We start from the raw sequence: 14918 nt of genomic DNA on the forward strand, positions 1-14918 counted from the left end.
TCATTTTTTTTTTTTTACGTTTTTGCAATAAGTGGTTGTACTCAGGGTGTCACTTTTGTTTTTGTTGTTATTGTTGCTATTGTTAATGATGTTGGCTTTATCAATAGTTGCATTGTTGTCAATATTTTACTCCGTCATGTTATTTATTATGATGATGATTAACATTTTACCAGGCTCCGATGATTCCGTCTAGGGAGTCATTTTTAAACTACTCCATTTTTCTTTACAATGTTGGGACAAGGTTAGCCTAACCCATCCCTAAACCCAATGCCTCTTTCATCTTACGCATTTTTTATTACATTTATTTTAAGATTCTGCGGGTGGATTCCTGGAGAGCGAGCGAGAGAGAGAGAGAGAGAGAGAGTGAAGATAATAGTTACCATGAAATTAGATATATCATTTTCATTTGCCGTCTTTATATTGCTTATTTGTTACATTTATTTAAAGATTCTGCGGGTGTATTTCTGAAGAGAGAGAGAGAGAGAGAGAGAGAGAGAGAGAGAGAGAGAGAGAGAGAGAGAGAGAGAGAGAGAGAATGAAAAATAGTAATAATCCTTGCCATGAAATTAGGTATTCCAAAATTTCATAAAAATTCTGCAGGTGTATTGAGAGAGAGAGAGAGAGAGAGAGAGAGAGAGAGAGAGAGAGAGAGAGAGAGAGAGAGAGAGAGAGAGAGAGAGAGAGAGAGAGATTACATAATAGTAATAATCCTTCCCTGTCATAAAATTAGATACTGCAATTTTCATTCGCCAATTTTATATTGATTGCCTTAGTTACATTTATTTAAAGGTTCTGCAGGTGTATTTCTGGAGAAAGAGAGAGAGAGAGAGAGAGAGAGAGAGAGAGAGAGAGAGAGAGAGAGAGAGAGAGAGAGAGAGAGAAATAATAGTAATAATCCTTCCCTGTCTTAGAATTAGATACTGCAATTTTCACTTGCCATATTTATACTGGTTGCCTTGGTTACATTTATTTAAAGGTTCTGCAGGTGTATTACTTGAGAGAGAGAGAGAGAGAGAGAGAGAGAGAGAGAGAGAGAGAGAGAGAGAGAGAGAGAGCAATGGAAAAATAATAGTAATAATCTCAGCCATGAAATCTGACATTTCAATTTCCAACCGCCATTTTTTATAGGGGTCTTCTTAAATGCTTTCTCCCTTCACAAAAGGAAGAGCGACTTCAAATGAACACGCTTCATGAAGATGACTGTTGTTTTAACAACGCTTGAAGCAAAATCAAAATACATACTTTACCTTAGGACGTTGGAGATCTGATTTAAAAGGAGTTGTGATAATGTCCACGCGCGATTTATCACTGGACAGAAAAAGCTCTTGAACGGATTTTTCGTTAGTCTTCACAAAGGTATTTCGAAAGATGGGCTTTTGAGGTACAACACTTTCTCTCTCTCTTTGTCTCTCTCCCTCTCTCTGTCTCTGTCTCTCTTGTTGATAAGTATTCTTAACGTGTGTGTGTGTGTGTATGTATATATATATACATATATATATAATGTTTATGTATGTATACATATATACATACATAAATATATACATATATATATATTTATTCATTTATATGTTTATGTGCATATTTTTGTTTCTGTTGTGAGTGCGTTTGTGTGTGCGTGTATATATAACTAAACATCTGTTCCTGCTCTTTTTATATTTTCATAAACGTAAATTCATCTGTGTGAAAGCTTTCCTGGTCGGGTCAACGGCATGATTATAACTGTTCAACATTAATATTTTCAGCTTACGACCAAAAAAACCTTGAATTAACCTCCAGTAGACATCATCTTTGGTGTCACATCATCCCATCCATCAGAATCACCATTTTTTGTATTGTCTTTCTTTCTCTGCAGAGCGAACAGTAAGAGCGCTACAGACAGAAGGAAAGACGAAGAGAGAGAGAAGGAGAGCGAGAAGCGAGGGATCCTGTTTTTGGTTTTCCCTGAAAACCGGTTCGTAGGAAGACTTTCCAAGATGACTCCGTCTCAGACCACTCCCTGCTTCATTGCGGCTCAGAAGCAGCCCATTGCCGAAGATGCAGGTCAGCGGATGATTATCATTTTTGTTGTTCTTTTTTTTTATAATTGTCGTCTGTGCTGTTTCCTTTAATTCTAGAGCTGCTTGTGTTTATTATTGTTGTTGTAAGTCGGTTGCTGAGTGTTATTATTATTATTATTATTATTATTATTATTATTATTATTATTATTATTATTATTATTTCACTAAGATGATTTCGCAATGTGACATAAATTTTTTGTGACGGACAGAATTGAAATTGAAATTTGTTAGCCCCATAGTCTATGAATATATATATATATATATATATATATATATATATATATATATATATATATATATATATATATATATATATATATATATATAATCAACACACAGTCACGTGCGGAACAGAAATAAATTTCTGACTCACATCAGGATCGAACCCAGGTCTTTCATTTGAAAGGCAACGGCGCTGCCCACTAGGCCATACAAGTCATAACAGAAGTTGGAACCTGAGGGAACTGCACCCAAGGAATTACCTGGGCAAGCTAGTGGGCAGCGCCCTTGCCTTTCAATTGAAAGACCTGGGTTCTATCCTGATGTGAGTCAGAAATTTATATATATATACAGAGTGTATATATATATATATATATATATATATATATATATATATATATATATATATATATATATATATATATCGTTGCAAAGCCATTCCTTGCAATTCTTGCAACACCTTCATTGCATAACACCGGATGCAGTGAAGAAATGTGAGCCTAAATTCTCCTTTGAAGTTCTGCTTAACTTTTGCAATTAACGTCAGGTTGAAGCTATATTAAAGACGAACTAATTGTAAACTAATATCTCCATATTAGTTTATGATTAATAAATAAAAACGTTCTTACAGTTATATATTTTTTTGTAAATGCAACGTTTCATAATTATTGTATAATTAGAACTTATATAAAGGCTAATGAGGTAGAGTTACTCATTACTGAATTCTGAAAAGAAAACCATGTGATGCTAATTGTAATTTATACAGCTACACATATACACATAATTCTGTACATGTGGAGGTGTTCATGAGTTTGTTTATAAGGCAAAAACTGATGGAATGTTGACTCTGTTCAAATATACAGAAATACATACATGCATAGTTGTGTGTATGGACATTTTGTGAGCTTATAAGGTAAAAATTTATGATATTTTTTCCATATACATACATACATACATACATACATACATACATACATACATACATATATACATATACAGTACCTATGTAATATATAACCTACTTTCATACTACTGTTTTTGAATTTCGGTGACACAAGAACTTGATCCTCTCGCCGAGTCAGACTGCATGCTGTAAACTTTACAACAAGTAGGAAAAAGCGGTTTAAAACGAATATAACACCAACTGTACGGTGGTGTAATTGCTGCTGGATTAAAAACAATTGTGCCAGCCAGTTTTTAGGGCTAGTGCGTTACCTGTATCTATCGTGTCGCACTGAACGCTTGCGACCTTTTGGTGACTTATGTAGATGAAGGTTTTGTGGTTTATAGCTCTGATGGGCCTACATACTCAGGCAGGTCAGTGTATGTATGTATGTATGTATGTATGTATGTATGTATGTATGTATGTATGTATATATATATATATATATATATATATATATATATATATATATATATATATATATAGTGTCTTCTTTAGTCTGCGCCCAAATTATTCTCTTAAGCCTTCCTTTCCTCTCTCCTCCGTGTCTCCAGCATTTCCATTTCCACAGTCACTGCTGCAACATTTCATTCATCATCTCCCGTCCTCACCACATGCCCAAACCATCTCGGTGTTAACTCCTGGGCTTTCTTTGACGCTGACACTTTCAAGATTTTTGCAGGTCCACAGGTTTATTAACTTCTTATCGTATCTCTTCTCAAAGTTAGGAATTAACTATTAAGCGATATCTTGCAGAATATCGAACACACACGCGCGCGCACACACACACACACACACACACACACACACACACACACACACACACACACAAACCTTGTAATTCTTGACTCTTGGACTTACTTTGTCACTCTAATGACGTTTGCAGTCCTTCTGATTTATTAATTTCATATCCTGTCTCTTCTCAAAGTCAGGAATTAACTATTAAGTAATATCTTGCAGAATGTCGAATACAAACACACACAAACACACACACAGTCAAACATATATCACATATATATCACTACAAAAAAACTGAATCGTGTCCCTTTCACGTACAGACTAACTGAAGGAATAGAACCCATACACGCACAGACACAATCAGAAACATAACAAATACATCTTCACTGAACCCTGTTCCTTTCACGTATAGACGAACTGAAGGAATGGAACACGTACAGTACACGTACACACACTATCAGTAACATATCAACAAATACATCAGCACTGAATTGTGTTCCTTTGAATCCCGTTCCTTCCACGTCCAGACGAAGTGAAGGAACTGCGCTCCAACGGGAAGTGGGCGGCCGGCATCGTCCTCGCCAGCTACATCTACGGCGAGTACACCGTCGCCAGGCAGCTCCCGAAGGACCCGAGGCAGAACGGCTGGTGGCTGATGTCGTCGCCGTTGCCCACGATGTTCTTCTGCTTCGTCTACATCTTCGCCGTCACTTACCTCGGGCCGAACCTGATGAAGAACAGGAAGCCCTTCACGGGGCTCAGGTCCGTTATGATGCTGTACAACGCCATTCAGGTGGTATATTCCGCCTGGCTCTTCTATGAGGTAAGGGAGTGGGAAAAGGGGAGATTCTGAGGTGTCTTTTGTTTAGGTTCAGTTTAGACGTATGGGCATACTACATACACACGCACACACATTAATATGTGTGTGTGTGTATGTATATATATATATATATATATATATATATATATATATATATATATATATATATATATATTTGTGTGTGATTAAAATGCATTGTTGTTTCAATTTATATATATATATATATATATATATATATATATATATATATATATATATATATATATATATATATATATATATTTTGTGTGTGATTAAAAATGCATTGTTGTTTCAATTATTCTTTGTTGATATAAAAGTCTTGCTTATATTTAAAAAAAAAATAGATATTGAAGCAATATTCAATAATTTTACCATTACTTGTGACTAATGAGTTAAATTCTCTGCTACTATTACTTATCCTACTACTACTACTTCTACTACTAATACTACCACTACTACTGTTAATACTAGCACTTTTAGCATAGCTGTTAAGAAAACTAACACTAAATGCCCGTACATTCCTGGAGTTTACGTTAATCTTAACAAAGTGCTAATTTACCAATTTACTCACCGATTTCCAACAATAGTCTTTGCATCGTGTAAATAAAATATGTCTAAATCATAAGCAAAATAATAAAATAAAACAGCAATAATTGCTTGATTAACAGCAATCTAATCTCATTTCTTAAACGAAACTATTGCGGCAAGATAAAAATAACACAACTAAATGGTATTTGTTATCAATTTAAAGCAACCACTGACGTCATACAGTAACGATAATAACAGTCAAGGCCAAGAGAAAGAGAAGGTATGCTCACTTCCCCCCCAAATCCTCCCTCATGTAGGCGGAGCTTTGTCTACTTCCTTATTGCGTCAGCCGGTGAGTTGCCGTAATGAGCAGCTACCTCTAAGATACGTCATCGCCTACGTAGTTACCCCAGGTGGGAGGCGACTCCACCCAGCTGGGTAGACCTAGTCTCCCTCTCTTGGCTTTAATAACGATGATGGAAACGTTATCGTTATAGTTTCTCTATTTGGCTAAAGCCATAATAACGGGTAAAGCCAATGAGATACCCGATTAAATAATGTATTAATATATCAGTTTTCCTTTTTACAAACTACAATAGAAACTAAACTGCACTGAGTATGAGAGCTATGAAAAGAAATCACTTAAAGAAAGTATAACATTGTGATCGCTTTTAAACGTGGAAACTGCATGTTTTACCTAGATTTCTTAATAAAATTATTAACATGCAATATGTGTAAAGCTTTTATTAATATATAAGTATGGATTTTCCTTTGTAATTATGTAAAAATATTGAAAAGTTAATTGACCTGGAATTAAAACATTTTCGATTGTAATTACATTTTGTATGTTGCAATGTAATGTTTCAGCTCTAATGTAATTTAGTCATTTCCGTAACACTGATACATTTTAATTGTACAAAGCTTTTGCCTTGCTGTTTATTATAATACCCGTGTATATATGCTTCATGAAGCTTTTTAAGATCGTGCAAAAATTTTTATCGTGAATATTACAAAGAAACAAAAGCATGTTGTTCCAGGTGATTAAAAACGATATGTAAAATACAATGTGAGGAAGAAAAAAACAAATGGAGTCTTGATAGTAATCTTCCTTTTCTTCTCTATTTATAACCCGGCATTTTTTTCCTTTATCTTCCCGTTTTTCCTTCTTCGTCCCGACTCCTGCCAGGGAGGAATGGGTGGCTGGTTTGGGACTTACAAATTCATTTGTGAAACCTGCGATTTCTCCAATAATCCTCAAGCGATTAGGGTAAGTTAATCCTCTCTCTCTCTCTCCCCCTCTCCTGACCTGTAACCGTGACCTGCCATCGATTTGTTTTACAGGCCGGCATGGGTGGTTGGTTCACGAAATACAAATTTATATGTGAACTGTGTGACTTCTCCAATAATCCCCTCCCCGTGCGGGTAAGTGCAGTGGAGAGCTCAAGGTAAAAAAGAACAAATTTGTATATAAATGTATGTGTATCTTTTGTGCTGTCTCCATTCTTCACGCCCTCACCACCTACCAACCACCACCCCCTCCTCCTCCTCTTCCTCGAGCTAGTCCTATGTACTGTTGCGCATGCGTAAGTATTGGGTTCCATCTTGCAGACCCAGGGTCTACATTATTGGTCCTTGTGTAGACATATCTCCGGTGTAGAGTGTTATTTTCCTTGTTACGGTACTTTAGTATTCCTGTGTAATATTGCCTCTGTGCCGTACATTGTCTGCTGAGAAGTTTCTGTATTTCTGCACATGCTCAGGTAGAAAATGAACTGTTTGATTGGTATGGGCTGTTTCATACGTGTAACTAGAACAGATTATGACAGGTACCGTATAGCAAGCAGTGCAGCTTCTTATATATTATTATCATCTCATTGTCCTGCTCTTTCATAGGTAAATTCTAAGGTGATAGAACTTCCCAAAGAAGTGGTTTTCATATGACTTTAAATTCACTAAGAATTTTTTCCCGCAGTGTGATCTTATCCATAATTTTTTTTGCTATTAAGATTTATTAAATGCTCACTCTTTTTCTTAAATGTCAACGAAAGTTTTATTTTGCTATTAAGATTTATCAAATGATAACTCTTTCTTAAATGTCAATGAAATTTTTTTTTTTTTGCTATTAAGATTCATAAGATGATAACTTTTTCTTAAATGTCAATGAAAGTTTTTTTTTTTTGCTATTAAGATTCATAAGATGATAACTCTTTTTCTTAAGTGTCAAAGTTTTTTTTGCTATTAAGATTCAAAAGGTGATAACTCTTTTTATTAAATGTCAATGAAAGTTTTTTTTTTGCTATTTAGATTCATAAGATGATAACTCTTTTTCTTAAATGTCTATAAAAGTTTTTCTTTTGGTATTAAGATTCATAAAATGATAACATTTTCTTAAATGTCAATGAAAGTTTTGGTTAGTTTTGCCGATAACTGATAACTGAAACTGTGCAACATTTATCTTAGATATCTGACGGTGTTTTTAAAACTTCGCTTATCTTTCTGTTAATTTTGATAAGATATCTTGCGCTGTGGTTTTTCATAATATTCAGTCATTCCTTTTTGGCTTCTTTTCTCGGCTGTAAGGGTTAGTATATATTCTATAGTCCTTGAAGAGTAGTAGTATTATGTGTTATTGCCTCTGCTTGCAGAAGTATTCAAATAGAAAAGGTTTCAGGCTTTGTGTACATTTTTATGTGAATCGGCTTCCCCTGGCATTTCTTACGTGATAATAAAACAACTTTGTAGAGTACGCATTTGCTGTAATTCTGTAGTACTTTTGTGTACATGTTTCTTCTTTTCCTTACGTTTCACTACTTAGCAACACAATAACAATTCGATAAAAATACGAAAGATGAAATGAAATGAGAAAACGGGAACGCGTAGTAAAAAAATCACAAGTCATCAGTATTCTCGCAAAGGTTACGAGATAACAATCAGATTTCCATTGTCGAAATTTAGCAGATGAAAAATCCCATATCTCTTTCGAGCGAAAGGATTGAGAACTTAGCCAATATAACGATGAAAGTAAATGCAGATAATTAAAATCCAAAGTAATGTTGTCGGTTTTTTGTTGCCTTTGAAGTCTATTAAACTAAATTTAAAATATATGCAGGTCTCTGCATTTATTTTAATGTAATATAACAAGACAGATCGATAAGGATTTTATTTTTAATTTTAGTGCTCATGGTTTGAGAATTCAGAATTAACTGCACGCTGGTAGATAGTCTTCAAAATGCTTTACTCAAAAATTGGGCAAAAGGAAAAAGTTGCTAGTTGTTGCCTCAAGGATTTGAATACTAAATTATTTTTATCCTAGTTTTGCAGTTTACTAGAAAGAACAGAAGAATGAAATATTTATAAAATTTATCGAATTGTGTTATTTACGTACTAATTCTTTTTGCTATTTATGTATTCATGTTGTATATGTGTGTGAATTTGATTTGGTCTGTTTCGAAGTGTATTATATTTTCTGTTAGAAACCGAGCAATTTTTTTTTTAATACTGCAATTAAGGTGGAATTTATCACCAAGTCAGTGAATATATTCATTGATAGATAGATAGATACACAGATAGATAGTAATCTACGTATGACTAGTGTCACACATACTTTTGTAGACTTCGTCTCCTTAACTGCCATTTCTTCCGGGAAATTAATTTGCATCCTTTATTTACATGATTAATTTATTCACATAATTCACGTTTCCGCAGATGATGCACTGTGGATTCTGGTACTACTTTTCCAAGTTCGTGGATTTCATAGATACGGTAAGTTCACTTTTCTGTCAGTTTTTCCTTCATATTGTCACCTTCGATGACCGTACTTGCTGTGACGCCAGTTTGCATAAATCATTACCCTAAGTCGTTTTTTTTCCATGATATTGTATTTGCAGTCTGTGTCCAAAGGCGCGCGTGTATCCTCTTAATATTTATGTAGAATTGTGAGTATACAGAATGCAGAATACAGTGGTTTTTGTAACAGCACAAAAGTTAGGTCCACTCCAGACCTGAGTGGTAGAGCGGTCGGTAGGACTACCGAGGTCCGTAGCTCGATCGTGGTTTGCTTCTAGTATAAAGTCAACCCGGCAGCGTCTTCTGGTAGTCAAAGAAGGAGCAGATAGGAATTGGCCACCCTACAGCATTTCACAGTACAATACGTGTCCCCAAACTCAGATCAGATGACGGTATATGACTGACTTGCACTTTTTGACAAATATCGGTAATGGAATGATCAGTTAGATACTTTGCTGCACCACCTGAATGACAATGTGTTAAGTGAATCTTTTTTTTTTTTTTTGTAAGAAACGCAAGGTTACGACCTTTTTTTTTTGCGGGGAGAATTTCGTGCTGAAGGTATGATGTAGCTTAACTGACAGGTGATTGATAATACAATGGCAGTATTCTAGAGCGCACGCTTCTCCATCACTTTAGGCTTCAAGGTCAGTAAAAGTCCTTGAAAAACACGTTCGGAATTATAATAATTCAGGGCTTTTCTACAAGATTGCTTGATTTGAAAAAAAAAAAAAATCTTAGTCAAAATCATTTCGATTGGCGAATGAGAATTTTCATGAATGTGGTCTTTGCCGTTGATGAAAGTGAACATGACCTGGGCTTCTTCTGTAGGTATGTTTAGAGATGTATATAGGCAGAGAGAGAGAGAGAGAGAGAGAGAGAGAGAGAGAGAGAGAGAGAGAATGATGGAAAAAAGTTATCACATTATTGGCAAATGCTACGAATGTTCGCAGAAAGTAGAGCTAGAAAATTAAAGGGACTTAAGAATCAAGAATAACATTAGGAGAGTTCAAACTGAGACAAATACCAGTTGAAGTAGTAGTAGTAGTAGTAGGAATTTGCCTTTGAGACGGCTCCCTTGCTCGTTCCATTTTGCCCTTGGTGACGGAGGCAGGAGTTAGAATGTAAGAACAAGAGGTGAAACCACAATTTCATGTGAGAGAAGCGTTTTTGTAAGTGTGGAGTAAAATAGCTTCGTTTATCGAAATGCTTAGTTGGCAAAGAATGATCGAAGCGAGAAGTGTTTCATGATGCTTAATTAGGGCTAATTAAGACATTATGACAAGCAAGAACTGACAAGGTAGAGCAAAAATAATTACTTGTGCGGAAACGACCTAGCCCTGAACTGAGAATAAGAAACAATCGGCAAAATACGATCATTCTAGAGCCGGAAGAGAGAACTGAAGAAGGAACGAAAAGAACAGCAGGGTGAATAACCTAGAAGTTCTTCGCTAATGGAATGATTGTGGTTACTTGTTTTTTAAAGTAAAGGACATAACCATAGAAAATAAGGCATATATACTGTGTGTGTATATATATATATATATATATATATATATATATATATATATATATATATATATATTTTATTCCTGTTGAAGTCAGTGACATTGTTCGCAGATACTATCATCTTTTTATCAAGACATTGAATGAGTGTAAGCTTCTTCTGATTCAAAGTCTTGATAAAAAGATGGTACCTGCGAACAATGCCATTGACTTTAATAGGAATTGCACAAGAGAGAAAATATGGCCAAAGAGCATATGTATATATATATATATATATATATATATATATATATATATATATATATATATATATATATAGATATATATATAGAGAGAGATATAGAAATTATTTTAAAAATGACCGGGTATAATATAAACGCTGGCAAAAAATAATAGTGATGATAGTGATACCTGCTCAAAGACAGACAGACCAGTTTGGACCATTGTAAAAAAATCAAAATAAGACCGATAATCAAAGGGTAAAAGAAAGTTTCGTCATAAGTTGTCTTTTCAGAACATCAACTTTGGCTTTGAACTTTCTGCTGACTTTTGACTGATCATTTCTGATTGAATCCTTCAACAGACACTAACTGGTTCTTTGGCTGGGCTGAGAGCAGAGAGAGTGAGTCAGCAGGTTGCTGACATGGATCTTGCTTGGTCAGCGAGTCAGAGAGAGATTTTAAAAAAATTTTTCCAGTTCTGTTGAGGGTTTTGAAATGACCGTGGTATATACCCTACTAAAAATTGCTAATTATAATTATATCCATCTTTTACCATTGCATAAATCACACACCTTATATATATACATAAATAATAAATCGCGTATCTTTTCATATCTATACTTTGGCTATAATATACATAATACTGCTGACTGCCGAAATTGACGTATATATGACAACTGGTTCTTTGCACCCTGAGATGTATAAAGATAAACACCTTATAGGTCAGAATTTTGATTTTACTTTTTCTTATAATTTTTTTACTTTCAAGTAGTTCGTTGAGGGTTTTGAAATATATATATATATACTAATATTTGTAATTATAATTATATCCATCTTTTTACATGCATACACACACCATTATATATATACATAAATAATAAATATATATATATATACATATATATATATATATAATATACATAATATATATACAAATACATATATATGCAATTAGACTTGCACCCCTTATGTATAAGGATAAACACCTTATAGGCAGAATGTGTGTGTGTATATATATATATATATATATATATATATATATATATATATATATATATATATATATATATATATATATATATATATATATATAAATATATATATACAGTATATGTATGTATATGGTATAGAATAACAATTTAAGTATCTCTTTAATATGTATCAGGATATCCAAACAATCACCACTATTTTTTCAAAGCTTACGTCGACGAAAAAATCCAGAAACCGTTTCCAATGTCAGTACCCAAACCGCTGGATTCATTTCGCTCTAGAACGGGACACCGGATTGAAATTTCGGAGTCGACCTTCTTCTGGATTTAATGGCGCCCACTTTCACTTGTTGGCTGAAATATCCAGCTTAAAATACCAATTCCCCCCAACGCATTGCCCACCCCCGCCACCCATTACCAGGGCGCTATGGCCACGAATGGACGAAGGTCATCTAACCAGAGTGAGACACTTTGAGACTGTTGGCATAAAGCAGGAATTTGAAATCTGCAAACAAGAAAAAACTCACCTTCTGGTGGGCATGTTGACCTATTATGAGCGAGGTTTTTGTATTTTTTTTTTCTGGCGGGGGGGGATGTCTTTTAGTCTTTTAGATGGGTATAAACTCATTTATTTTGACATCAAGCTGTCAAGGGATTGGTTTGTTAAGTGTCACGTGAAGCGATGATTTTTTCACAATTCTGAAGGACAGAAAGGACTTTAAAATTACTGACTGATACAGGAATCGTTTCATCTGTCATGTAGGGTACAGGAGAGCAATACAGAATTGCTGTTATCTTCTGGTAATGTAGCTGATTATGTAGTATATTTTTACCATTGTATGCGCTTTGGGGAAAAGACCTTTAGTGTAAATAAAAAAGATAAGAATTTATATATTTTCGGACGAGAATATAACCATAAAGAGAACAAAAATGGCGGGTCATAACAGGCCCAATTACAGTGAATTGAAAGCAGAAAATGCAAATTATCTGCAGCATTAATTTTGTAATTTGGTAACTCGTCAATTATCGCATTACAGGCAAAAATTATCTGCAGAGAAATGTCGTCATGCGAAGCTATTTAGTGTTACATTTTTATAAGAAATTGTTTAACTTTTATTTTCCACGTTTTTGCTCTCAGATTTTTACTTTTTAAGTTTTTCATGACTGGTATTTCGTAAAGCAATATTAGATTACTTAAATATTTATTGTGTCGTGGAAGTTCCTATATGTTTTATGTTCAGGCTTTAAGCGGCAACAGTGTACAGCACGAAGATTTTAAACCCAGAGAAAAAAACAAGTAAAAAATGCGCCGGAGTTTCTTTCGAGTTTTCTGTACAGCGTATAATTCTGTATGAGCCGCGGCCCATAAAACCAAAGCTTGGTGGTGGCATGTCCTCTAGCGTTGCCAGACGCACGATCATGGCTAACTTTAACCTTAAATAAAACAAAAACTACTGTGGCTAGAGGGCTGGGATTTGATATGTTTGATGATTGGAGGGTGGATGATCAACATACCAATTTGCAGCCCTCTAGTCTCAGAAGTTTTTAAGATCTGAGGACGGACAGAAAAAGTGCGGGCGGACAGACAAAGCCATCTCAATAGTTGTCTTTTGCACAAAACTTATAAGGAAGTGTTTTTTGTTACTGAAGTCAAATGTGAAAGATGATGAGAGCTGAGTATAGAATGTAATCGAAAGCCGAAGCAATATATAACGTTAAATATGTTTCATTGAGAAATAAAAGGCTGGTCATTTTGTTGTAGAAAAGTGAAAAGTAAAAGTTACATAATTTATAAAGTGAGAAAATGTCAGATGAGGTATACTTTACTTTCGAGAAATAAGTATTAATTGAAAACATTTTCTTTTGGAAGAAAAATATTAAATATAGCTAAATCCAAACTTCAAGAAGTTTTAGAGTAGAATCACATATAATTGATAATGAAACCGACAGTTCTCCCCTAAAGAAAAATTGCATGTTTTACATTAAGGAAAAAAAACGAAGACAGGTTTGCACGATCAGGAATTTAGTTAATGAGAAAATCTAGGAGAGTTGAAATGAAACAAAACAACAAAAGTTAAATTCACCATCTCATCTTTGGATTATATATATATATATATATTATTTATATTATATATATATATATATATATATATATATATATATATATATATATATATATATATATATATATATATATATGTGTGTGTGTGTGTGTGTGTGTGTATGTGTGTGTGTGCCTGCTTACGCGTTTTGTAAGCATGTGATTGCATGTGTAATAGGAAGAACAGAGTCTAGAAAAAAATATTAACCTTGCAGTTACTGGGTTTAATTTTATTTTTCTTTTCATTCTTCCAGGTTTTCTTCATCCTGCACAAGAAGTACGAACACATTTCCCTGCTTCACGTCTCCCACCATGCCCTCATGCCCATCAGCATGTGGTACGGCATCCGATACCAACCGGGTAAGGAGACCAATTGTAGTGTGTTTACGCTGAAATAGAATAACTGTTTTTATTATAATATGTTATTAAGTGGAGTTAGTAGAATCTGCTCTCTTGCTGATTCAGGTTATGAGTGTTATTTATCTTATTTTTTTATTTTATTTATTTATTTACTTATTTGTTTATTTACTTTTTATATTCTGAGATTTAGTCTAAATTTGTATAAAAGTGTATATACGCAAACAAATTTTTTTTTATGAAGTGAAATTGTTAGCAATTCCTTTTTGTTTATTTATTTTGATTGTCATTTAATTTTATTATTTTTTCTTCATCTAAAATAGTACAAAAATATTTCGTAAAACGCTGTGATAACTCTGACCGTTGTATTTCAATGTTTTCGTTCAAATTTTAATCGTTGAATATGTAGTATCCATTAATATATATTTTTCATAATTTTTATAAGTGGTATGTCACAGTTTTGTCATTTTTTTAACCATAAGAAAATTTTCATTTCTTTGTTATCGAACTTTTTTGCATTCACTCACAATTTTAATTTCATTCCTTTTCCTCAAATAAAGATTTATTTTAGAATCTTAACATTTTTATAAGTCAGTGAACGTAGACTTTTTTTAAACCTTTCGGGAATAAAA

At 33.9% G+C, this 14918-nt stretch overlaps 1 protein-coding gene across 9 annotated transcripts in view; it reads left to right on the forward strand.

Annotated features, from left to right (window-relative positions):
• LOC136842804 (very long chain fatty acid elongase AAEL008004-like) overlaps window positions 1–14918 on the forward strand; it is an 81395-nt gene that overhangs the window by 58867 nt on the left and 7610 nt on the right. For 5 of the 9 annotated variants that reach the window (XM_067110663.1, XM_067110664.1, XM_067110666.1 and 2 more), the window contains exons 2-6: window positions 1853–2040; window positions 4485–4780; window positions 6668–6748; window positions 9032–9088; window positions 14184–14289. In XM_067110663.1, coding sequence (XP_066966764.1) covers window positions 1974–2040; window positions 4485–4780; window positions 6668–6748; window positions 9032–9088; window positions 14184–14289 — 607 coding nt within the window. In that variant the 5' untranslated portion in view covers window positions 1853–1973. Of the gene's footprint in view, window positions 1–1162; window positions 1357–1852; window positions 2041–4484; window positions 4781–6512; window positions 6594–6667; window positions 6749–9031; window positions 9089–14183; window positions 14290–14918 lie in introns of those variants that run through there. The other 4 variants (XM_067110670.1, XM_067110668.1, XM_067110667.1 and 1 more) reach the window with 2 other exon arrangements.

The sequence above is a fragment of the Macrobrachium rosenbergii genome, chromosome 10 (assembly GCF_040412425.1).
Source record: "Macrobrachium rosenbergii isolate ZJJX-2024 chromosome 10, ASM4041242v1, whole genome shotgun sequence".
NCBI classification, from domain to species: Eukaryota; Metazoa; Arthropoda; class Malacostraca; order Decapoda; family Palaemonidae; genus Macrobrachium; species Macrobrachium rosenbergii.